At 55.3% G+C, this 25,060-nt stretch overlaps 3 protein-coding genes across 5 annotated transcripts; all 3 read left to right on the top strand.

Moving 5' to 3' along the window:
* Positions 1–4,575: 4,575 nt before the first annotated feature.
* LOC132232741 (small ribosomal subunit protein uS14-like) lies at positions 4,576–4,884 on the top strand. The gene has a single exon (XM_059692267.1). The coding sequence runs from the start codon at positions 4,614–4,616 to the stop codon at positions 4,782–4,784; it is 171 nt and encodes a 56-aa protein (XP_059548250.1). The 5' UTR covers positions 4,576–4,613; the 3' UTR covers positions 4,785–4,884.
* An 8,288-nt stretch (positions 4,885–13,172) lies between these two features.
* LOC132232739 (zinc finger protein 764-like) lies at positions 13,173–18,244 on the top strand. 2 transcript variants are annotated; one of them, XM_059692265.1, is made up of 3 exons: positions 13,173–13,594; positions 14,163–14,276; positions 15,197–18,244. In XM_059692265.1, exons 1-3 carry the CDS (start codon positions 13,402–13,404, stop codon positions 16,111–16,113), a joined length of 1,224 nt encoding a protein of 407 aa, XP_059548248.1. In that variant the 5' UTR covers positions 13,173–13,401; the 3' UTR covers positions 16,114–18,244. The 2 variants fall into 2 exon arrangements, with proteins under 2 accessions (XP_059548248.1, XP_059548249.1); XM_059692266.1 differs by having other exon boundaries at positions 13,174–13,594; positions 15,200–18,244.
* Positions 18,245–21,387: 3,143 nt separating this feature from the next.
* Positions 21,388–24,657, top strand: ZNF768 (zinc finger protein 768). Of its 2 annotated transcripts, XM_059692259.1 has the most exons (3): positions 21,388–22,313; positions 22,606–22,876; positions 22,940–24,657. In XM_059692259.1, the coding sequence occupies exons 1-3, from the start codon at positions 22,229–22,231 to the stop codon at positions 24,138–24,140; spliced, it is 1,557 nt and encodes a 518-aa protein (XP_059548242.1). In that variant the 5' UTR covers positions 21,388–22,228; the 3' UTR covers positions 24,141–24,657. The 2 variants fall into 2 exon arrangements, with proteins under 2 accessions (XP_059548242.1, XP_059548241.1); XM_059692258.1 differs by having other exon boundaries at positions 22,606–24,657.
* Positions 24,658–25,060: the final 403 nt, after the last annotated feature.

Genomic DNA, 25,060 nt, shown 5'->3' on the forward strand with positions numbered 1-25,060 from the left:
ACAAGGATTGGACAGTTGAGAATTGGAAAAAAGTCATGTGGTCCGATGAATCATGTTTCCAGTTGCATCATGCAGATGGCAGAGTGAGAATTTGGCAGAAACAGCATGAAAGCATGCACCCCACATGCATGAGTACAACCCTTCAAGCTGGTGGGGGCAGTGTTATGGTTTGGGGCATGTTTTCCTGGCATGATTTGGGCCCTTTAATTTGTGTGGAACAACGTCTGAATAGCACAACAAACCTAAGTATCATTGCTGATCAAGTTCATCCTATCGGAGAAACCAAGATGGCGGCGTAGGTAAACACCAGAAATTGCTGCCTCGCACAACCACTTCAAAAATACAACTAAAAGACAAAACGGACATCACCCAGAACCACAGGAAGGCTGGCTGAGTGAAAATTCTACAACTAGAAGGAAAGAGGAAAGCACACTGAGACTCAGAGGAGGTGCGGAAGTAAAGTGCAGAGGTATGGAGGCACACGCGGAAAGGGCTGGCAGCTGAGGACACGGTTGTCTTTCAATCAGGAGGGAGTCTCAAGCTCCTGACTGCTCTGAACTCCAGGGTGAGTCTGTGGGGACCCAGACTCATACGGGGAGAAACTGGACTGTCTGGCATCGGTTGGAACTCGCGGGCGGCTTTCTCTCAGAAGTGCTTGCAGCGATTACTGCGGGACACTGAGACCCGAGGCCTCTTAGGGCAGGGCTGAGGGTCAGCCATAGCTGTTTGCTCCACCCTGTTGATTCCCTGAGACCCCGCTCCACGAGAGCTGTGCGCAGAGGCTTTTGCATATGAATGGCTTGGCCCTTTGCAATCTGAAAATTACCTAACAAACTGCAGCTGGGTCAGAGAGACCCAGAACTTCCAAAAGAAGGCCCAAGGCCCCACAGCAGCTTGCATTGCTTCACAGCTGGGCCTCATCTGGGCACCTCCAAACCCCAAACAAAGAAGAGGAATCTGCAGATCTCTCCATAGCTCCTGCTGGGTAGCCTCAGGCAGAGGCTAAATTAGCACCTCCTTAGAGATCCAAGAGCCAGTGTGCCCAGTGGTCAAAGTGGGACCATCCAGATTACAACCCCACAGATCCATAAAGGACACATTCAGGGGGCAGACTCAGTGAACATCAAAGCCCCACTGAAGCAAGTCTTGCCCCTAAGGGTGTCTCCAGCACAGAAGTTCTCCCACTGTAGACACAGCTGATTCTCATAGCCAGTTGGCCTGGAGGTAACTTCCCTCAGTGATACCTACAACAATCAAGGCTTAACTACAACAAGACTGTGCACACAGCCCACAAAGGGGTGCACCAAGAGTGTCCACCTCAGGTAATTGGGGAGGCTGAGCCACTGGGCCCTATAGGACACCTAGCACACAAAGCCACTCTATCAACACAGGGAAGCATAAAAAATGTGGAGACAAAGAAACAGGTCACAAATGACAGAAATGGAGGAAAGCAAACTACTGGATATAGAATTCAAAACCACACTTCTAAGGTTTTTCAAGAATTTTCTAGAAACCACTGATAAATTTAGTGAGACCAACAAGAAATCTGGTGAGACCCTTGAGGTTATGAAAAAGGACCAACTAGAAACTAAGCATACACTGACTGAAATAAAGAATATTATACAGAGTTCCAACAGCAGACTAGAGGATCGCAAGAATTAAGTCAAAGATTTGAAATACAAAGAAGCAAAAAACACCCAACCGGAAAAAAAATAATAATCCAAAAATATGAAGATAGTGTAAGGAGCCTCTGGGACAGCTTCAAGCATACCAACATCCGAATTATAGGGGTGCCAGAAGAAGAGAGAGAGCAAGATATTGAAAACCTATTTGAAGAAATAATGACAAAAAACTTGCCCTACCTGGTGAAAGAAATAGACTTACAAGTCCAGGAAGCGCAGAGAACCCCAAACAAAAGGAATCCAAAGAGGACCACACCAAGACACATCATAATTAAAATGCCAAGAGCAAAAGACAAAGAGAGAATCTTAAAAGCAGCAAGAGAAAAACAGTGTTACCTACAAGGGAATACCCATACGACTGTCAGCTGACTTCTCAACAGAAACTTTGCAGGCCAGAAGGGAGTGGCAAGAAATATTCAAAGTGATGAATACCAAGAACCTACAACCAAGATTACTTTACCCAGCAAAGCTATCATTCAGAATTGAAGGTCAGATAAAGAGCTTCACGGATAAGAAAAAGCTAAAGGAGTTCATCACCACCAAACCAGTATTATATGAAATGCTGAAAGGTATCCTTTAAGAAGAGGAAGGACCGAGGGTGGGGACAGAGCCAGGCTCGGTGCACCAGGGCAGGGGAGCACGTGGGGAGGGGGGAGGGAATGCCCCAGCCATGGAGGTAGCATGCCAGGCTCCAGCCACGCCCGACCCAGCCCTGGAACATCACCCCCCTCCCCCAGGACTCAGCCAGGGTAGAGGGACTTTGAGAAGGGTGCCTCTGACTCCACCTGCCTCATGGCCAGTTCCTGGCTACTGCCCCATCCCCCACCACAAGCCAGTCGCGGGTCAGCCCCAAGAAAGTCCCTTCTGTTTCCTGGAGCCAAGTGACACTGCCCCACCTGGGCACTGAGGGCACCAGCAGCCTCCCAGGGGCTCCTGTGCTCAGCCTGGGCCTGGCTTGGGCCCTCCCAGGTCGCCTCTCTCTCCCTCAATCTTCTGACCTGCAGTTTCCTCCTTCCCCAGCCCCCATTCCCTAGCCGCCTGTGGCCTCCAGCATACTAACTGCACAGGAGTTTGGGGGCTCCAGGGCACTGAGCTTTCCAACATCAAAGCCTGGCCCAGGCAGAGCCCGGCAGGCTATCTCTGGGTGGGGAGGGACCCCCAAACCAAAGTCCTCAGGGGGACAGGCGTGGGCAGGCATTCTTGGGGCAGGGTGGGGGAGGGACGAGAGTACTTTTTCTTGGTGTAACTATAAATTCAGAATCTATCCTGCAGCCCAACCCTCCTGTGTATAGAGATATAGAGGGAAAGATATAAGAACTACATTTGCTAATGACATAGTTTTAACCCAAATGCTATTTATCTCCAAGCCATCCTAACCTGTCCTCTGTGCAGAGCAAGTTAACATTCCTTTTTCTTCTCCACTTCTTGGCTTCTGACCAAAAACCGGACCCTGCCCCTCCCCCCGGCCCTGCAGAAGCTCGGGTACCCTTGGGTGGTGTGTCCTCAGTCGGGTGATTTTGGGCCTGAGTGGGGCGACCTAGCCATAGACTTTTGCTCTGACGCATGGACTGAAGAGGTGACAACTGTATGAATAAAGTACATATGGAAACTTGGGGGGGAAAAAAAAGAAGAGGAAGGAGAAGGAAAAGGTAAAGATACAAATTATGAACAACAAATACACATCTATCAACAAGTGAATCTAAAAATCAAGTGAATAAATAATTGAGTGAACAGAATAAACTGGTGAACATAATAGAATCAGGGGCATAGAAAGGGAGTGGTCTGAATATTCCCGGGGGAGGTAAGGGGTGTGGGGGTGCAGGCAGAGACTGAACAAAAATTGTACACCTATGGATGAGGACAGTGGGTGGGGGGGGGTAAGGGCAGAGGGTGGGGTGGGAACTGAGTGGAGGGAAGCTATGGGGGGAAAAAAGAGGGACAACTGTAATTGACCAATAAAGATTTAATAAAAATTTTTTAAAAAAGTTCATCCTATCATGTTGATTATGTATCCCAATGGAGATGGCTTCTTCCAACAAGACAATGCGCCATGCCACGGTGCTTGTATTGTGCAGGAGTGGTTTCAAGAACATGTGGGAGACTTTACCTTGCTTAGGTGGCCCCCACAATCACCAGATCTCAATCCAATAGAGCATTTGTGGGACGAAGTTGAAAGAGCCATCAGGCAGCTGGTTCCACAAGCATCAAATCTCACAGGACTGGACAGTGCTATTCATCAGGCATGGTGTCAGATTCCTCGAATCACCTTTCAACATCTTGTGGAGTCAATGCCAAGAAGAATTGCCGCAGTATTGAAGGCAAAAGGTGGCCCAACGAAGTACTGATGGGGTGGTCATAATAATCTGGCCACTCAGTGTATATGATAATACAGAATTGTGTGTGTATGATCAGAAGCAGCTCTTCTGACCTCCTAGGTCCCTGCTTCTTGCTCTGCCCCACATTACAACTGCATCCTGGTAGGTAACCTGGTGTAAAAATCTCACCTCTCTTTGGTTGCTGAGATTGTGCCTTCAGTCATTTGAGGTAATACAGCATGGGTTCTGGAGTTGGAGGCCTGGGGCAAGGTCATCCCTCCATGCCTCAGCCTCCTGATCCAGAAAGTTCCCATCTCTGCAGTGTGAGGGTCCAATGAGTTAACAGACAAAAGCACTTAGAGCAGAGGCTGGCAAACAGTAAGTGACATTCAAGGTAAGCGAAGGTTACTAGTCTTTGTCACAGAAGCAGCTGCAGCTCTTGCAGTCTGCCGTTACTCTGTTAAGAGAGCTTGGAATTGGGAAATCAGGGGGCACATTTAAATGAAACATTAAAACAATGTGCCCTCATCCAGTAACTCATCTAATTTTCTATGCAATCATAATTGAATAAAGAACCCAGTTCAGCCTTTTGCCTCATTGCTACAGAGTGAGCAAGATGGGTCACCAGCAACTCTACTGGAGCCATCCGAGGAAATTCGGCCAGGGTTCTCCTCCTCGCCGCGCCTGCTCAAACGGCCACGGTCTGATCCGTAAGTACGGCCTCACCATGTGCCGCCAGCGTTTCCGTCAGTACGCGAAGGACATAGGCTTCATAAAGTTGGACTAAGAGAACTTCCATGAATGGGTCGTTCAAGACATCTACCTTATGACAGAATGCTCTCTCTTTGTACATAAAATAATAAAACAAACAAAAAAAACCCCAGTTCACTTTCACAAGGTCAGCAGGGTCAGTAAATTCAAAATTTCATGTTGCTTTTCTGGAACAGGCCTGTGGAGGCAGGAGGAGGTGGTGGAAAAGGCTGGCATGTCGGAGTCTGAAGACCCCGAGTCACATGGGCTGCCTGACTTTGGGGAACAAACGGGCCTTAGTTTCCTCTTCTGCGAAATAACTGGACTCTAAGGCAGAAAGGCACTCGGCTCAGTGTCCTAGTTAAAGACACAGTAAGTGTTGGAAATACCAGATATAGATAATAAAGTGACACTAACATGCGTGCAGAGACAAACGGGCCATCTCTGGAGGGATATTTAGGAAACTATTAAGAGGAATAGGGTGGGAAGAGAGAATATCATTCTATACCTTGTAAATGAAAACAAAATTGAGAAACGAATTGGCTTGCTAAACAATAGTTTTTATTAAGGCCATGGAGTGGGCCTTCTGGCGGGGATTAGGAAGTGGACATCTGGCCAGTGGCCCCTGAATGCTGGCCCCGTATCCCTCTCAGCTAGACCCCTCGCCGCCGCGGGCGCACGCGCACCCCAGCTTCCCCTTTCACCCGCCCACCCCGCAGCGCCCCCAAGGGAAGCCGAAGTGGCCGCGGCCATCTTAACTGTGGGCAAGGGCGCTTCCCAGGCAGCTCGCGGGACAGCAAGAGAAGAAACTCGAGGGGGTTAACAAACCAGGTCATCAACATCAGGTCCACAATGAAGCTGCTAAACGCCTTCCTCTAAAAACAAAGACGCCAGAGAACCACCATCTTTTCTGAGGGCTCCTTCATTTCCTCGGTCCTGGGATCACCGAGTTCGCATAACCAGTTCTCGGCGTCCTAGAGCGGCCCCGCCCGGAGCGAGTTCCGGTCTCCTAGGTCCCCGGAGGCCGAGTGCCCCTCCTGGGGCGGGGGCCGCGCATGCTCCGGGTGCGTGCTCCGGCTTCCGCTTCCCCGGAGGTGCCCGCGAGGGTCCTGATGGGAGGAAGCGTGAGGTGGGAAGGCCAGGCGCGGGAGCTTCGTGGCCGTGGCCATGGCCGAGTATTTCCTCCCAGGAGTGGGCTGCCCGCTGCCCGCGAAGAGGGCCCTGGCCCGCACGGGATGCGGCCGACCTAATGCCACCAGGCACGCTCCCCGAGGGCCGGCCATCCCTCATCTCTGAAAGGGGAAGGGGCAGGTGGGATGGGAAGGAACAGGTGCCCACTCGCCCCACGCCGGCCCCAGGCGGCTCCGTTTCCTGTGACTCCCGCCAGATCACCCTAAAATTCACAACTGCGTCTCCCCTGGCCGACCCCTCCAGTGGCTCTCAGGACTCCGGCAAACAGGTCAGAACCTGTGCCACAACACCGAGGCCCCGGCTCGCCGCCCTCCAGTTCAAACCAGATCTCGCTCTCCCTACAGGCAAGCGGTCCCATTGGGCTGCAGGTAAACGGGATCCTTGGTTCTGGGACACGCCTCTAGCTCGGCGAGCCTGCGCTCTTGCGATCTGCACTGTACACACCACACCTGCAAACCTAACATCCTTCCATGCCCTCCTAAGTGCTGTCTCCAGGAATTCCTCTCGGAGCGCCTCTGCCCATGCAGAAACCTCCGAACACCGCTCTGTGTCTGTACAGACCTGAGCACAGCCGGCCCAAAGGTCCGCACCTGTGCCAGCAGAGCTCACACCTTAGTGTTAATTTAGTTTAGTGTCAGTTTAGAGCAGGAAGCTCATCGTGGTTCACCAATACCTCCAACACCTAGTCCTAGAACATCCCGATGCCTGAGGAATGCATTGGTAGTATTGAGAAACGTATTGTTTTTTGGGGGGGATTTTTTAGTGGTTTAGTTTCTTCCCCAGGATTCCCAGACCCCAAACCAGCCCTCCTGAGTAGCAGGAGACCCAGCTGTGGGGTGCAGATGCTCAGGATCCCCAGGAGGGAGGAAGCCTGCGAAAGATGGAAAGGTGAAAAGTGGGAGCAATGTCCCAGTTGCAGCTGGAAGGGAAAATGTTTTATTGAGGGAGAAACCATCTACATGTCCCTTACTAATTTTTCTTGGTCTGAATTTATTTATTTATTTATTTTCTTGGTCTGAAATTATGACACCCACTGGAGATTGAAATCTTTTTTTTTGTGGGTTTTTTTTTGTTGTTGTTGTTAATCCTCACCTGAAGGTATTTTCCATTGATTTTTAGAGAGAGTGGAAGGGAGGGGAGAGACAGAGAGAAACATCAGTGTGTGAGGGACACATTGATTAGTTGCCTCCCAAATGTGCCCTGACAGTGCCAGGGATCAAGCCTGCAACCAAGGTACATGCCCTTGACCAGAATCAAACCCGAGACCCTTCAGTCCAAGGGCCGGCGCTCTATCCACTGAGCCAAACTGTCCAAGGCAAGACTGAAATCTTAACCTTTTCTTTCTAAGTTGACTGAGACATCCAGTGGTCCCATGGCCAGGTCACACTGAATGAGTCATCCGATCTCCAGCTCCGTGGCAGTGTTTGAATTAAGTGAGGCTGGACGCAGTTCACCTCTCTGTCTCCAGGGCCCTGGGCCCTGGGCCCTGTGGTTGAGGGTGTCTGCTCTGGTTGATCCTGAGGGAGGTGGGAATGTCCCTGACTCATGAGCCCTTCAGTTGAGCAGCACAGTTTAGGGAGAGCTTCCAGGGGCTAAGCACCCGTCTGAATGCTTCTGCCCTTGTGAAGCTTGGCTCTGGCACCTGAACATGAGTAGACCTTGGACAAGTAACAGGGCGAGTTTTGAATCTGCTGTTTCACAGCAGCCACTCAGGAAAACAACACATTTAGAAAGGGCCAGGAGAAGGAGTCCATTCGGGAGTTGTCATGGGCCCCTGGGATCCGAAACACTGACCTGGTCTCTGAGCCCCCTCCTCTCATCTGTGGGAACCCTAATCAGAGTACGCCGGATGATCAAGGCCAATTTGCCACGTGTGTGCATGCAGGCGAGGATGTAACCCAGAGGTCCTCAGACTTTTTAAATGGGGGACCAGTTCACTGTCCCTCAGACATTCCACACATGCGCACTGCGGGCCCGGGAGGAGTCGGCTGCTAAGCAGGACAGGCAGCGGCGGCAAAAACACCCGGCGGGCCGGATAAATGTTTTCGGCGGGCCGCATGTGGCCCGCGGGCTGTAGTTTGAGGACCCCTGATATAACCTGTTTATGTTCATGTAGCATCTGTGTCACTCATTGGCACGAGGCCTCTTCTGTGAGAGCGTGTATATAAGGCCACTGACCAGCCAGGGGGGCTGGGCCGCTTTGTGTGGCTGCCTTTGTGGGGCCACTTTGAAGAACTACTTCGATGGCTCCCATAGTAGCAATGGCTACTTGGTCTACAGTGAAGTCTCTCCCACATGCCTGCGACTCCTCATGTCTCCGTCTAATACCTGGCGTCCGAGGAGCTGCGCTCCCACAGTTGGAGTCGAGCGGGATCAAGGGGCCGTGTGCTCCCGCAGGCCCTTTGCAGCTACTGCGGCCCTGCCTTCGCCTCAGGTAGTACCGCTCATGCTAACTGCTGACTCACACAGGCAAGTGGCCCTACTCCTGTCCCCGCAATAGGAGGTAGGTCTTCAGCTAGAGGCTCACCAGCCTGGTGCCATAGGCCCCAGGGGCCAACCCAGGGTTTCAAACCCTGCTTGTTCCCCAGGAAGGTCCACACAGCCCTGAGTGTCTAGGACTACCCAGAGCTGTTCCAGGCCTGTGTGTCATGGGCACCATGGCCAGGGGTGGGCACTGACAGGTGACAAAATGCTGTTGGTCTTAATGGAAATGTTCTGTTTTCTCTCGTGTCCTTCAGGGTCCTGAGAGGCTGACAGAGCTAGGGCTGAGGTTGAGTCCTGGGCAACTCTGAGTCCTAACGCTTCCCAGATTTTCTGTCTCCTCCTTTCCCCTTTCTGCCATAATCAAGTCTTTACTTCCAAGCTCCCCAGGTGGTGGGGAGAAGCATCCGCCAGATACACGCCAGGCGGAAGCCTCAGGAAGGCCTTTGGAAATGTTGGCAGGTGTCAGACTTCAGTTCAGCAACCTCAGTACGCGAGTTCTGGCTAAGAAAGAATTGAGAGCGAAGACTCAAACTACAAAAGAAAGTTTAGCACGGCCAGCGTGGCTCAGTGGTGGTTGAGCATTGACCTATGAACCACGAGGTCCCAATTCCATCTTTGGTCAAGAGCACAGGCCCGGGATGCGGGCTCAATCCCCAGTGTGGGGCCTGCAGGAGACAGCCAACCAATGATTCTCTCCCATAATTGATGCTTCTATCTCTCCCTCTCCCTCTCCTTTGCTCTCTGAAATCAATAAAAAAAATTTTTTTTTAAAAAATGTTTTATTGAGCGAGAAACCATCTACATGTCCCTTACTAATTTTTCTTGGTCTGAATTTATTTATTTATTTATTTTCTTGGTCTGAATTTATGACACCCACTGGAGATTGAAATCTTTTTTTTTGTGGGTGTTTTTTTGTTGTTGTTGTTAATCCTCACCTGAAGGTATTTTCCATTGATTTTTAGAGAGAGTGGAAGGGAGGGGAGAGAGAGACAGAGAGAAACATCAGTGTGTGAGGGACACATTGATTGGTTGCCTCCCAAATGTGCCCTGACAGTGCCAGGGATCAAGCCTGCAACCAAGGTACATGCAAGAGAAAGTTTATTTAGAAAGTCACAAAGGTAGAAGAAGTGAGCCATAGAAGAAATGGGCTCAGGAAACGAGCTACAGAGCCAAAAGAAGGGCCCTTGGAGCTTGGGAGGGAGGGAGAGAGAGAGAGAGAGAGAGAGACACTGAGACTTGCCTTGAGAGATGGGAGAGGGAGGAAAGGCTTGAGCATGCCCGGGAGAAGAGAGCACACTAGGTCCCTGTCTTAAGAGCGTTTATCGGACAGAACCAAGATGGCGGCATAGGTTAACGCCGGAGTTTGCTGCTTTGAACAACTACTTCAAAAGTGAAACTAAAACACAGAACGGACATCACCCAGAACCACAGGAACGCTGGCTGAGTGGAAGTCCTACAACTAGGAGGAAAGAGAAACGCATACGGACACTCAGAGGAGGCGCAGTGCTGAAGTCAAATTCTGAGGTGCGGAGCGGGCTGGCGGCGGAGGGCGCGGTTGGCGTTTTCAATCGGGAGGGAGTCGCAGACTCTGAGCTCCAGATACAGGCGAGTCTTTAGGGACCCAGGCTCAAACGGGAGAAGCGGACTGTCTGGCTTCGGTCAGAGCGAGTGCAGCTTTCTCTCTGAGCCTTGCAGCGGGTGCTGGGACTCAGAGAGGCAGAGCCCCTGGGGACAGGACTGAGAGCCGCCATCACTGCTCTCTCCGGCCCACCCTGTTGATCCTGTGCGACCCGCCCTGCCCAAGCCCTGCACAGAGGCATTTACCGGATAGCCTCAGGCAAAGGCTAGATTAGCACCTCCCTAGAGGACAGAAGTTCTCTCACTGCTGACACAGCTGATTCTCATAGCCACTTGGCCTGGAGGTCAAACCCTCCCTGGAATTAGCTACAACAATCAAGATTTATCTATAAGACTGCGAACAAAGACCACTAGGGGGTGCACCAAAGAAGCATAACAAAATGCGGAGACAAAGAAACAGGACAAAATTGTCAATGGAAGAAATAGAGTTCAGAACCACACTTTTAAGGTCTCTCAAGAACTGTTTAGAAGCTGCCGATAGACTTAATGAGATCTACACGAAAACTAATAAGACCCTCGATCTTATATTGGGGAACCAACTAGAAATTAAGCACACACGGTCTGAAATAACGAATATTAAACAGACGCCCGACAGCAGACCAGAGGAGCGCAAGAATCAAGTCAATGATTTGAATTGCGAGGAAGCAAAAAACATCCAACGGGAAAAGCAAAATGAAAAAAGAATCCAAAAATGCGAGGATAGTGTAAGGAGCCTCTGGGACAGCTTCAAGCGTACCAACATCAGAATTATAGGGGTGCCAGAAGATGAGAGAGACCAAGATATTGAATACCTATTTGAAGAAATAATGACAGAAAACTTCCCCCACCTGGTGAAAGAAATGGACTTACAGGTCCAAGAAGCGCGGAGAACCCCAAACAAAAGGAATCCAAAGAGGACCACACCAAGACACATCATAATTAAAATGCCAAGAGCAAAAGAGAAAGAGAGAATCTTAAAAACAGCAAGAGAAAGTAACTCAGTTACCTACAAGGGAATACCCATACGACTGTCAGCTGATTTCTCAACAGAAACTTTGCAGGCCAGAAGGGAGTGGCAAGAAATATTCAAAGTGATGAATACCAAGAAACTACAACCAAGATTACTTTATCCAGCAAAGCTATCATTCAGAATTGAAGGTCAGATAAAGAGCTTCACAGATAAGGAAAAGCTAAAGGAGTTCATCACCACCAAACCAGGATTATATGAAATGCTGAAAGGTATCCTTTAAGAAGAGGAAGAGGAAGAAAAAGGTAAAGATACAAATTATGAACAACAAATATGCATCTATCAACAAGTGAATCTAAGAATCAAGTGAATAAATAATCTGATGAACAGAATGAACTGTTGATTATAATAGAATCAGGGACATAGAAAGGGAATGGACTGACTATTCTTGGGGGGGAAAGGGGTGTGGGAGATGTGGGAAGAGACTGGACAAAAATCGTGCACCTATGGATGAGGACAGTGGGTGGGGAGTGAGCGCGGAGGGTGGGGCGGGAACTGGGAGGAGGGGAGTTATGGGGGGAAAAAAAAAAAGGAACAAATGTAATAATCTGAACAATAAAGATTTAATTAAAAAAAAAAAAAGGACACTCAAAAAAAAAAAAAAAAGAGCGTTTATCCCTTTATCTCGGGGTCCCAGGGGAGGATCCAATAGAATGTTCATCAGCTTTCCAGGTGCGCCCCCTTAGGGTGGTAGTCTCCACTGATTGGTTGGCTCCAGGGGGTCCGTAGTCAAGGCAGCTGGTCCTGATGCCAGCCACAGGCAGTCCCTGATTTTGCTGCTTCGCTGGGCCTGGAGCACAGCTGAGGCCGAAAGCCATCCCCAGGGGTTAGTGCTTAAGGGAGTGGTCCTGCAAGGGCTTGTAGTTTTGCCCGTTGCTGGACACCTGGGGTTCTCCTGGTGACCTCTGCACCTGCCTGTGGTTCCTACTCATGCCTCTCTGTTCCCTGCTGCAGATGGAGGCCCGCAGAGAAAGTTCAGGATGACCGCCAGAACCTGCTGACGATGGGGAGTGCATTGCCACCAAGTGTGGAAACACTGTGATTGATTTGTTGGCCAAAGGAAAAGTATCAAGTCTTAGGGCAGGGTGCTTATGAAGGCGTGTGGAGCAGGAAGTAGGCAGGCAGTAACCGCCCAGTAGAAAGGATGGGGCGAGTGGGTGCATTTGCTGAGATAAAGACCCCAGGAGGGGCAGGTTGGAGGAAGAAAGGGGTGGTTCAGCCTGAGCCAGGCCGTCTGCTGTGCAGAGGCAGGGTGGCAGGTTAGCTCGGGAGCCCGGTCTGAGCTAGAGGCGAGCTGATGTTGGGGAGGTGCTGCAGGCATGTGGGGAGGCGTGCTGATGTTGGGGAGGTGAGCTGATGTTGGGGAGGTGCTGCAGGCATGTGGGGTGAGCTGATGTTGGGGAGGCGTGCTGATGTTGGGGAGGCGTGCTGCAGGCATGTGGGGAGGTGAGCTGATGTTGGGGAGGTGATGCAGGCATTTGGGGAGGCGTGCTGATGTTGGGGAGGTGAGCTGATGTTGGGGAGGTGCTGCAGGCATGTGGGGAGGTGAGCTGCAGAAAGGGTCCTGACATCTCAGATCTCACCTGCGCTCCCCCCGCGCCCCCCATCTCCTGATGGAAGGCCCCAGAGTTTCAGGCCCCAACAAGCTTCCAGCAGAGAATGGTCTCTTTACTCACTACTCTCCCCTCCTCCCCCCAACATTTAGGAAAAGGTTGCTGATGCCCTAACCCGGTTGGCTCAGTGGATAGAGCGTCGGCCTGCGGACTCCAGGGTCCCGGGTTCGATTCCAGTCAAGGGCATGTACCTCGGTTGCGGGCACATCCCCAGTGTGGGGTGCGCAGGAGGCGGCTGATGGATGTTTCTCTCTCATCCATGTTTCTGACTCTCTATCCGTCTCTCTTACTCTCTGTAAAAAATATTTTAAAAAGAGAAAAAGTTACTGGCACCCAGGGATGGGCCACAGCCCAGTTATAGGCGGCCCACGAAGAGTAAGGCCCGAATTTCCAAAGGCGCAGTGGGCCGGGCGGGGGGTCCTCCAATCTGAGCGGGGCCGGCCGGGGGGCGGGGGGCGGGGGGCTGGCCCAGGCGAGGCGGCGCGCTGCGCGGGGGAAGCCGGGGCGGCCATTTTGGTTGAGGGCTGGCGACCAGGCCCCGGAGACCCCGGGATGGCGTCATCTGGGCCAAACTCCGGAGGAGCCGGGTTCGTGAGGCCGCGTGGCCGCCGTTTCCTAGGAGGGCGCCCGGCCCCGGTCTCTGTAGCTTCAGCCGCCGCGTGGTCCCCGCAGAGGCCGCCCCGGGAGCACGTGGGGCCGCGGACCAGGGGCCGGCACTTCCCATGGCGCCGCCTCCGGCCCCGCTCCCCGCGCAGGAACCCGGGGCGGCCGCGCGCGCGGGGAGCCCCCAGCCCGTGAGCTTCGCGGACGTGGCCGTGTACTTCTCCCCGGAGGAGTGGGGGTGTCTGCGGCCCGCGCAGAGGGCCCTGTACCGGGACGTGATGCGGGAGAACTACGGCCACCTGGGCGCGCTCGGTGAGGGCCTGCTGCTCGCCGGCCGCGGCCCCTCTCCCTGCGCAGCCGAGACTCTGCAGGGAGGGGGCCCTGCAGGGAGGGGGGGCCCTGCACGGGGAGGGCGCCCTGCAGGGAGGGGGGCCCTGCACGGGGAGGGGTCCCTGCAGGGAGGGGGCCCTGCAGGGAGGGGGCCCTGCACGGGGAGGGGGCCCTGCAGGGAGGGGGGGCCCTGCACGGGGAGGGGGCTCTGCAGAGAGGGGGCCCTGCACGGGGAGGAGGCTCTGCAGGGAGGGGGGCCCTGCAGGGAGGGGGGGCCCTGCACGGGGAGGTGGCCCTGCAGGGAGGGGGGGCCCTGCACGGGGAGGAGGCTCTGCAGAGAGGGGGCCCTGCACGGGGAGGAGGCTCTGCAGGGAGGGGGGCCCTGCAGGGAGGGGGGCCCTGCACGGGGAGGGGGCTCTGCAGGGAGGAGGGCCCTGCACGGGGAGGGCGCCCTGCACGGGAAGGGGGGCCCTGCACGGGGAGGGGGGCCCTGCACGGGGAGTGGCCAGGGCCCCCCTCCCGGCAGCGCGGTGCGCGCTCCTCTCCGCAGGGCTCCGAGGCACCAAGCCGGCCCTCATCGCCTGGGTGGAGGAAGAGGCTGAACTGTGGGGGCCAGACGCCCGCGACCCGGAGTTGGGAGCGTGTCCGGCAGGAGAAGACACGGGTGAGGTACTGGGGACGCCGACCCCCGGGCTTCCTCTGGGCCTGACCATCCTGCCCCACCGCTCCTGCCCGGCCTCGGTCCCCCCTGGAGCCGGGCCCCGCGGAGGCGGAGGAAGGGCTGTGTGACCGGCTCTGCCGGGAGCGCCCCGCTCTCCGCTCCCACCCGCTCCCACCCCTCCCGTCTGTTGGCCTGAAGCTCTGTTTTGCTCCACAACCTCCCTCCTGTTTGCCTCCATCTAGCTCCTCTGCCTGTGCGTTAGTTTACTTTTTTTAAAATATGTTTTATTGATTCTTTACAGAGAGTAAGGGAGAGGAGTAGAGAGTTAGAAACATCGATCAGCTGCCTCCAGCACACCCCCCACTGGGTATGTGCGGGCAACCAAGGGACATGCCCTTGACCGGAATCGAACCTGGGACCCTGAGTCCGCAGGACGACGCTCCATCCACTGAGCCAAACCGGTCAGGGCAGTTTACTTTCTCTTTTGTTATATTTTGGAGCAGCGTCCTTCCTCTTGGCTCCCGCTGGTGTCCTCTAGTAATCCACCCTGCAGCTGGTTGCACAGTCTGCCCAGCGCCTCTGAGCGTGGTTCAGCCAAGCTCACGTCTCCCTGTGCGGCGCCTGCTGCCTGAGCATCTATCTCCTCATCCCCCGCGATCCAGGCCACACAACTGCTGCCTGCCCCAGCCATTCCCTGGCCCTGAGGTAGAATGTACTGTTCCTCCTCCTCTGTTTCTGATGCTTTGCTCTCTGTCCTCTGCAGCTGAGGAAAGGTGTCCTCAGTTTCCCTGCCTGTCCTGAGCTGAGGCCCACAGGCAGCGGTGGGTCCAGAAGGTGGCTGTGTGCCTCTCTCACCACATGGGGTGTGGGATTCAAGGACCAGGATAAGGAGCCAGGGTCTGAGCTCTCCCCTTACCTCCCAGCAGGTTCCAGAACCAAGGAAGAGAAAGGACTGAGAGAAGGCCCCGGGGCCCCGGAGAAGATCCCTCCTGTGGCCGCTCGGCCTCTTGGGCTGAGGGCTCTCACACCCCCTCCTGCTGGTCCCCCCTACAGCCTGGAGCAGCCATCCACGGTGCCTCACCGGGGCCGCCCCCCACTCTTTGCCCATCCCCCTGTCCCGAGGGCAGACCAGCGCCATGGTTGCTACCTCTGTGGGAAGAGTTTTGCCTGGCGTTCCACTCTGGTGGAGCACCTGTACACCCACACGGGTGAGAAGCCCTTCTCTTGCCCTGACTGTGGCAAAGGCTTCGGCCAGGCCTCCTCTCTGAGCAAGCACCGCGCCATCCACCGTGGGGAGCGGCCCCACCGCTGCCCGGACTGTGGCCGGGCCTTCACCCAGCGCTCTGCCCTCACCACCCACCTACGGGTCCACACGGGTGAGAAGCCCTACCGCTGTGCTGACTGCGGCCACTGCTTCAGCCAGAGCTCTGCCCTCTGCCAGCACCGGCGGGTCCATAGCGGCGAGACCCCCTTCCCTTGCCCAGACTGTGGCCGCGCTTTTGCCCACGCCTCAGACCTTCGGCGCCACGTGCGCACCCATACAGGCGAGAAGCCCTACCCTTGTCCAGACTGTGGGCGCTTCTTCCGGCAGAGCTCCGAAATGGCAGCCCACCGGCGAACCCACAGCGGGGAGCGCCCCTACCCCTGTCCTCAGTGCGGCAGGTGCTTTGGCCAGAAGTCGGCCATGGCCAAGCACCAGTGGGTCCATAGGCCTGGTGCCGGGGGACGAAAGGGCCAGGGTGCCGGTGGGTTGCCTGTGCCCCTGACCCCTGGCCAAGGGGACCTGGACCCACCTGTGGGCTTCCAGCACTACCCAGAGATCTTCCAGGAGTGTGGGTGATGGCCTCAAAAGTGAGAAGACAAAGGGTGAAGATCTAAACATTCCCTGAGGCCCAAGCTGGAGTCAGTACTGAACCTCTGGGGGCTCCAGGGAGGTCGTAGAATTCCTTGTAAGAACTGGACCTGGGGGACGAGCGCCATCATGTTTTAGGCGCTCTCCAGCTTGACGGGACACCTCAGTCTCTGCTGGCCTAGCCTACAAGCCCCCTTTGCTGAGTTAGGACGAGGTAAGACCCTGCTGACCTCCGCTGTGGGAAGAAAAGGCTGTCTCTCAGACGAGTTAAGAGGACTGAGGTGGAAGAGAACCTTGTTTTACCCGTTTGCCTTTTCACTGCATAAGTTAAAAACTGGTGGCCGTGCACTGAATCTGGCCTGCAGCTCTTTTATTTTTTGGCCTAGTCAGAATTTTAAAATGTTACAAATTATTGGTTAAGATTTCACACAAAATCCAGGTTTCTGACTTCTCTTGAGAAATCCAAAGATTTGGCAGCTCTACCTAAACTCCCACAAAACCACAGCTGGCAGGAGCCGGGGGCAGCTGTCCCTTTGGATGGAGCCGGACCTGTGCTCCGGTTCGGCATGTTCGCCGCCCTCATCAGCTCCCGACCAGCGTCAGCTGGCACTCATGGCTTGCCCAGGTCTCTTCCAGGCAGGCTCGCTCCACCTGGCGTTTTCCTCTCCTTTACATGACCTGTTGGGCTCCTGTGGTAATTGGAGTTTGCAAACCGTGGTCTAGGGCAGCCGTCGCCAACCTTTTGGACCTCACGGACCACCAGTGGTCCACGGACCACCGGTTGGCGTCAGCTGGTCTATAGCATTCAAGTTTTCCTGAATCAGGGATTTACATAGAGGGCATATATGTGAAAGGGCACAGGAGAGAAGTAAAAGCAGGCTTTATTTTAGATCTTGCTTGCATTGTATCTTATGGTTTACAAAGTACTATCTTTTCCATGAACTTATTTCACCCTCATAACTGCCCAGTCAGGAAGAGGCAGGCAGGACTGAATCTTTGCCCTACACCAGGGACATTTCTGCCACAGCCCTGCTCTCAGCGACCGGGAGTGCCTGCAGTCTTCCTTGGGCCTCCCTGGGAGAGCCATATGGTTCAGGCCTTATCCACCCTAGACCCAACCAGGAGGGCCTCATCACGTGTTAGAACTGGAAGAGATTTGAGCGTTTGCAGTTGCGGACACTGAGATTGGGAGAGGCTAAGCAACCTGACCCAGGTCACACACAGACGGCAGGGTCTTGGTTTACTGTTGCCTTGGTCACACCGCTCCTGAATTTCTCAGTGTCTCAGCCAGGGTTCTGGGGGTATCTGCCCACTCCCTCTGAGGGCACCCAGGCACTGACCAGGACAGGAGACAGCCCAGCCCTGTGTCAGTGGAGCCCAGGTATGAGATGAGTGGGAAAAGGGCCATGTAGCGGACCAAGGCAAGGGAGAAACCAGCCTGAGATGAGAGTTGAGGGCAAAGAGAAGCAAAGCTTGATCTTCACGCTGTACCCACCATCATGAGCGAGGCCAGGAACACTGGGAGAAGTAGCCAGAGGGAACTGTACTCATCTGTATTCCCAAGCTCTGCCCTCTCGCCTTGTGACTCCATTAGCCATCTATTAATTCCTTTGAGGTCAGAGCCCAGCCTTGTCCAGGCGATGAAGCAGCCGCCATGGGCAGACCCTGTCCTGGACACGTTCACTTGAGGAAGAACAGGGGTTATGTCCTCTGCTGGCCCGTGTGTACTTGCCTTCTTTACTCAGCCCCGTGTCTGCCTACCTTAGGGAGGAAGATCTGTCAATCTGGAGAAACGTCTAAGAGAAGATTTGGGGAAAAGACATTGTTCAGGTGAAGTCATGAACTGACTTGATTCCAAGTCTGAGCCCACCTGAACTTTTCATGGAGGACTGGCTAGTGTGCCACCTTGTCATAAGTGGGAATGGTGTGGGAAGGCACCTTAATGGTAGGAGCTACCTTTGTGCCAGCTTTTAATTCCCTAAAGAAGGCAGTGTACATCTCTCCGGCTGCCTGGGGAGAACCCAGCCTGAAACACCATTCTCACTCCGCTCAGACTCAAAGCCCAATTGGGACCCCAGCCTCAGCCAATTAAAGATGCCATAATTACTACTTTCTCTGAGCGCTTTGAAGTTTGCCAGGCTTGCTTAGGGCCCGAACTCCAGACCCAGCTCTTCTGCTTCCTGCCTCAGCACCTAACTTACCACCGTAATCGTGTCATGAAATACTTAAGCCGAAACCTCATTCCATTCTTAGCTCCTCATTTCTTGGCACGGGCTCATTTCTTGGCACGGGTACTTCCACCAAGGGTAGGGCTCTCTTTCTGCTACTGCAGGCCTCTGAGGCTCAGAACCTGGAACAATTTAAGCCAAAAGAGTTTCTAGGGCTTCACTGGAGAAGTGCTTGTCTGTACCAGATATGAGCCCATCCATGTGGCCATTGTGAGAGGTGAGGCCATGACCACATGTCCCTCACTTGTCCATCTAAAATAAGGGTATTGATTTGAGTTCCAAAGACCCCTAAGCTTTTTAGGAATGGTTACGTGCATCTTTTTAGGAACAGGATGTGCAAAGCTGTGACCCAAAAAAGCTAAAACCTGCATTAGGCCAGTATTTTTCAAAGTAAGGCCTTCCTGCCAAAGAATCACATACTGTTTCTTTAAAACATAGCTAGCACCCTAGTTGGTTAGGCTGAGTGGACAGAGCATCAACCGTGGATTGAAGGGTCCCAGGTTCAATCCTGGTCAAGGGCATGTACCCTGGTCTGGGCACACGGGAGGCAACCAATCGATGTGTCTCTCTCACATTGAGGTTTCCGTCTCCTCCTTTCCACTCTAAAAAATCAGTGGAGAAATATCCTCATGTGAGGATTAACAACAACAAAAAAAATGTAGCTAGCTTCCTCAGGCCCTGTTCCTAGCTATTGAATCTGAATCTTCAGGGATGGAATTTTTTTTTTTTTAATGAGGTCCAGACCTACTTTAATTAGCATTAGTGTTAGTATTCCAAAGAGTTTAAAAGTCTTCATTTACATTTTTTATTTAGCCTTAAAAGTATTTGGTGAGGTACTTTATCCATATGGAAATTAAAATAGAAGTATCTAATTTAGGACTGATGGGAGCTTAGACTACCACACATCTACTAGAATAGGTTTTTTAACCTAATAAAATTTACTATAATACAATTTATCTTTTTTCTAAAAAAATGCTCTTTATATTTTCAATTTGGCTTTTTTTTTTAATTTAAATTCTTTGTTGTTTAAAGTATTACTCCAGGGATGGAATTCTATGCCTGCTAAACTTTGAGAACCACTGCTCTGAATGAAATGTTATTTTCTAGCTGCTCTTAGCTTTTGAAAGAGGAGGGGTTGGTCTCAGGGCCTGTGTCAAATCTTAGGTCAGGGGATGACCTCGCTGGACACAATACCATTTCCTTTGTTCTTGCCAAAGGGGCTGTGCTGTGTGGCAGGTCTCTTCCTGTGTACTTCTTCTTTTTAACTTATTGATTTTAAAGAAAGGAGCACACCAGGGGATGATGATGTGGAGAAAGTGGCTGCTCACCTTGGGACACACACAGGCTCCTCACCAGCACTCAGTGGGAGAGCAAGGCCAGTGGACTCCTGCCTTGGATTAGCACCCTAGTTGGGACAAGTTGGAACCGTCATCAGAGGCTTTCCTGTGCTTGGAGCCTCTCGCTGCTATGGGTGGCCGACGGGGCTGGCTGCGGCCTCTTGCATAGACAGGTCTGGTGCTAGAGGAGGCTGCCTGGGAGCCAGCCGGCCACTCTTCCTCTAGGCACCAGTGAGGCTGAATTTCCACGTGGAAATGATGGTGCCCGGGCAGCCTGAAGCCCTGGACCGACTTCTGCTACATGTGGGCTTGTAGCCCATCTGTGGAGAGTACAGGCGGTGGACCATGTCAGACCTGTGCTGGAAGTTTTGCTACTCGCTGCAGAGCGGCTGCTCTCCCATGTAAATTGTCTGGGTAAGCAGGTCAGAAAGTCTCATGAAGGAGACTTCTGTCGCCCACGTGTGTGAGTGCTTTGGGGATGAGCAGGGTACCCCAGGTCCAGCACTTCCCAATCAGTGCACTTGTAGGGGTTCATCCTAAAGGAGGCTGTAGGGCAGACCTGGGATGGAGAGAGGCATGGGGCTGGAAGCGGTTGCTCTGGAGGTGCCCGCTTTATCTGTGGGAAGGTATCAGTGAATCTATTTGTAGGCCTCTATGCAGACATTCTCTCCAGCCTTTTACCACTTGGAATTCTCCCAATTCTGATCCCGCCTCTTTTCAGGAGAACGGAAGATGCCATCTTTCCTCCTTACCAGTTTCTTCCCTTCATTTGTCTGGGAAGGTAGGAAACCACAAACCATGACTCCTGCCTCCCTCACATTGAGAGCATTCGGCTTTTCAGCTGCCAAGAAGGCGACCCAACTAGTTTTCAGCGGCAAGGAACGAGAGCTGGATCCTAAGTTGTCTTCTGGGGTCATTTCCCCCCTTGATTCAAGCTGCACCTCAGGCAGCGCTCCTCGGTTTCCTTCCTTTACGAGCCTCCCCAAGAAGAGACCGGCAAGTTCTCCGCCACCGTACAGGCCAGACGGTCCTCTCTGTCCACGTCCACTCCGACTACCACTCTCCACCCTCACCTGGGAGAAGTCCCCCCAAAGTCCTGGCCTCCCTGGGAGAGAACCCAGGAACCACGGACTGAGGCTCCCGAGGACGGAGTTAAACCCAGGCTTCGGGGAAGGAGGCGGCAGGAGGCGCGGTGGCTGCAAAGAAGGCAGCCTCCTCCCGGAGGGCGGACCTCCCGGCTGGCCCCTCCAGGGAAGCGCTGGCGGCGAGTGGGGGAGACCCGGGAGGAAGGGTGTCTGCCCTCACTCCCAGGCTTTCATCCTTCGGGAAGATAAAACATAATGAAGGGAAAACGGGGGCGGGGAGAGTTCTGAAGGCAGAGGCCCAGCCGGAGGGGAGACGCCGGGCAGGTCCCGCCCACTCCTCCCGCAGGCGCTTTGGTGGGACTCGCGTTCCCCGGCGACCTTCAACGGCGAGCGGCGGGTGTAGCGGGAGAGGGCGGGGCGGCGAGAGCGCGAGCTTTACTGGCCAATCGCTGAGCGCTCTGAGCGGCAGGGGCGGGGCCTCTGGAACCCCGAGGCGGAGCTGTTTCCTTGGCAACGATCCTAGCCCAGCGGGACGGGGTAGGGAGGGTGGAAATTAGGAGCCGGGAGGAGGGAGCCTGGAGGGGCGGGGGTGGGCGCGCCGGCGGGGGGCAGTGGAATTCTAGCGGGAGCGTGGGGTGCCCCAGAGTTTCCATGAGTTCACGGAGGGGCGGGGGCCCGTCCAGGTTTCCGAGGCGCGACCGGAGCTGACCCCGAGGCCCGGGAGCACGGGGAGCGAGACACCGCCCCCGCCGGCGTCGGGAAGCGTCGCTCCTTCTCGCTGACCTTGGTCTCGCTTGTCCCCTCGCCCTTGGCCACAGTCACTGACGGATGCCGAGCCCAGAGGAAGGACAGATAGGCCGCCGGACGGACGGAGCCCGAGGACGTAGGCACACAAACTGCCCAGCCTCGCCCGCCGGCTCCAGGGTGCTCGGTCCTCGCCCACCTCGACGCCGGGGCCATCCAGCCCAGGGTTAATGCCAACGAGTTTCCACCTCCAGCCGCTCCTAGAGAGGCCGCGGCGCTAGCCACCGGGGGGAACTGGCCGCGGACGGACACTTCCTGCGGGGGGAGGGGTCGGCTGCCGCAGCCCAGCCCGGGGCCGGGGGCCAGACGGCGGGGTCGCGGGCGGGGAGCCGGGCCTGGGGGCAGCGGGGCTAGTCGTGAGGTCCCCCCTCCCTCCGAGGCCACGCGTGGGGGCCTGTGAGGGCCCCAGAGCCAGCCGAGACCTTGTGGGTGGAGGCGGGGCCCCGGGGCGGGGAGGGGAGGGGAGGGGCCCGGCCGGCCAGAGAGGCCCAGGGTCAAGACGTCCGGCCTTGGGGGCTGGGGCCGGGCAGCCGGGTCCCCCGGGCGTCGCTGAGTGGCGGGCGGCGAGGGCCTGGGTCTCGGGGCTCCCAGGCCGGGTCGCAGGATCGTGCCGCCATCGCCGCCGCCGCCGCGCTGGGAGCCAGCGGGGATGGAACGGGAGGCGTCGCCGTGGGGCCTCGAACCCCGGGATGTGCAAAGTCCTGACGAAGTGGGGCCCGAAGGGTCCCTGGAAGGTGAGGGAGGGAGCGCCCCTCCAAGGAGCGTGCCTGGGAGGGGAGAGGGGGCTGTGGTCCGTGGGCGGGGAAGGGAATGGGGGGGTTGGACACCTGGGACCGGGGGAGGTGGGGGCGGGGGCCGGGTGTCCCGGGTTTGCTGTGGGGAAGGTGGGAATTTCAGCACCTGCACGAGGGCCAGCGACCATGTTTGAGGAGCGGGGAGAGGCTTGTGCAACTAATTAATGGTGGGACCCAGCGACCTTCCAGGCTCCACACAATCTGGGTTTTCTGTAATTCTCTGATCCTGCAGGCAACATGCGTGAGAATGAGGAAGAGGAAATTTCTCAGCAAGAAAGCACTGGGGACTATGAGGTCGAAGAGATACCTTTTGGGCTGGAACCCCAGAGCCCTGGGTTTGAGTCACAAAGCCCAGAGTTTGAACCCCAGAGCCCCAGGTTTGAGCCTGAAAGCCCAGGTTTTGAGTCCCGAAGCCCTGGGTTTGTGCCCCCAAGCCCCGAATTTGCACCTAGAACCCCTGATTCAGATTCTCAGAGCCCCGAGTTTGAACCACAAAGCCCGGGGTATGAGCCCCGGAGCCCTGGCTATGAACCCCGGAGCCCTGGCTATGAATCTCAAAGCTCGAGGTATGAGCCCCAGAGCCCTGGGTACGAACCCCAGAACCCTGAGTTCAAAACCCAAAGCCCTGAATTTGAAGCTCAAAGTTCCAAATTCCAGGAAGGTACAGAGGTGCTTCTCAGTCCCGAGGCAAAGAGTCCCTTGAGCATCCCCTTGGGAGTCCATCCCTTGGACTCCTTCGCACAGGGGTTTGGGGAGCAGCCCACAGCAGACCTTCCCCTAGGGCCACCTTTTGAGATGCCCACGGGGGCCCTGCTGGCTACCCCCCAGTTTGAGATGCTCCAGAATCCTCTGGGCCTGACAGGAACCCTTCGGGGTTCAGGCCGACGGGGTGGTCGGGCCAGGGGTGGACAGGGCCCTCGGCCTAACATCTGCGGCATCTGCGGGAAGAGCTTCGGCCGGGGCTCCACCCTCATCCAGCACCAGCGAATCCACACGGGCGAAAAGCCCTACAAATGCGAGGTCTGCAGCAAGGCCTTCTCCCAGAGCTCTGACCTCATCAAGCACCAGCGCACCCACACGGGGGAGCGGCCCTACAAGTGTCCCCGCTGTGGCAAGGCCTTCGCCGACAGCTCTTACCTGCTTCGCCACCAGCGCACTCACTCTGGTCAGAAGCCCTACAAGTGCCCGCACTGTGGCAAGGCCTTCGGAGACAGCTCCTACCTCCTGCGGCACCAGCGCACGCACAGCCACGAGCGGCCCTACAGCTGCCCCGAGTGTGGCAAGTGCTACAGCCAGAACTCATCCCTGCGGAGCCACCAGCGGGTGCACACTGGGCAGAGGCCCTTCAGCTGCGGCATCTGCGGCAAGAGCTTCTCCCAGCGCTCGGCACTGATCCCCCACGCCCGCAGCCACGCCCGAGAGAAGCCTTTCAAGTGCCCCGAGTGCGGCAAGCGCTTCGGTCAGAGCTCTGTGCTGGCCATCCACGCCCGCACCCACCTGCCGGGCCGCACCTACAGCTGCCCGGATTGTGGGAAGACCTTCAACCGCTCCTCCACGCTGATTCAGCACCAGCGCTCCCACACGGGCGAGAGGCCCTACCGGTGCGCTGTGTGCGGCAAGGGCTTCTGCCGCTCCTCCACGCTGCTGCAGCACCACCGCGTGCACAGCGGGGAGCGGCCCTACAAGTGCGATGACTGTGGAAAGGCCTTCTCCCAGAGCTCCGACCTCATCCGCCACCAGCGGACCCACGCCGCTGGCCGTCGCTGACCCGGGGCCCTGTCGGGGGCAGGGCTGTGGTGGGCAGAAGAGGAGGGGACGGAGCTAGAGAAACCTTTAGAATAGTGGAAAAGCTGGAGGGGCTGAGGATTCTAGGAGGAGAGGGGGCTAGGGAGGAGAAAGCTATTTGCCCTGGAGATTTACGGGAAATGGGTAATGCAGAGGGGTTGGAGGTAGTCCAAACAGGCAGCAGGAGGCCCTGGAAGAATCCAGAAGGAGGCCAACAGAGAGCTGGCCTCAGCAGCAGCATGCCCCTTCGTGGAGGCCTGCTTGGCAAAGCGCTAGATGGGGGAGGGGGAGGGCGGGGAGGGTTACTTAATTAGAGTGGGGTAGCTTAGATCCGTAGCTACTGAGACCTTGTTGAGTCAGGAAGGGGTGAGGGGCGGTGGGATGGGGAGTAAAGCCCAGAGGGGGCCTGGGCCTCTGAGTGCAACCCCCAGTCTCCCTTGTCCTCAGGCTTTGGAGCCCCTGAATTTGAGTTCAATAAAAACCTCTACGTGGTTAAAGAGATTTGTCGTTAAAATGTGTGCACGGACAGGGCCCTGGGCAGTGGGAGCACTACACTAGGTCATGACTGGAGGAGCCAGCGAAGCCGTAGGGCCGGGCCTGGGAAGAGCTGTTAATGTCAGGATCTCACTGGTCTTGGGCTCAGCAGGAGTGACTTGCCCGGTCTGCCCAAGTCCTCGCCCAGACACGGGGGCCATTGTGGGTCTGAGAGAGCCTTTCACCTTTGTGGCCGTCCCGCTTCCCGAACAGGGAGGGTCTGCCCTTGGGCCAGGAAACACCCCAATTCTCATATCTGAGTATGGAGCCTGCATACCACCCCCCCCACCCCCGGCTGTGCCGCTCTCCCACCCCCACCCCCACCCCCACTCCCCCACTCCCAGCTGCAACCTCTAGCCACCACTCTG

The sequence above is a fragment of the Myotis daubentonii genome, chromosome 4 (genome assembly GCF_963259705.1).
Source record: "Myotis daubentonii chromosome 4, mMyoDau2.1, whole genome shotgun sequence".
In the NCBI taxonomy this organism is placed as follows: Eukaryota; Metazoa; Chordata; class Mammalia; order Chiroptera; family Vespertilionidae; genus Myotis; species Myotis daubentonii.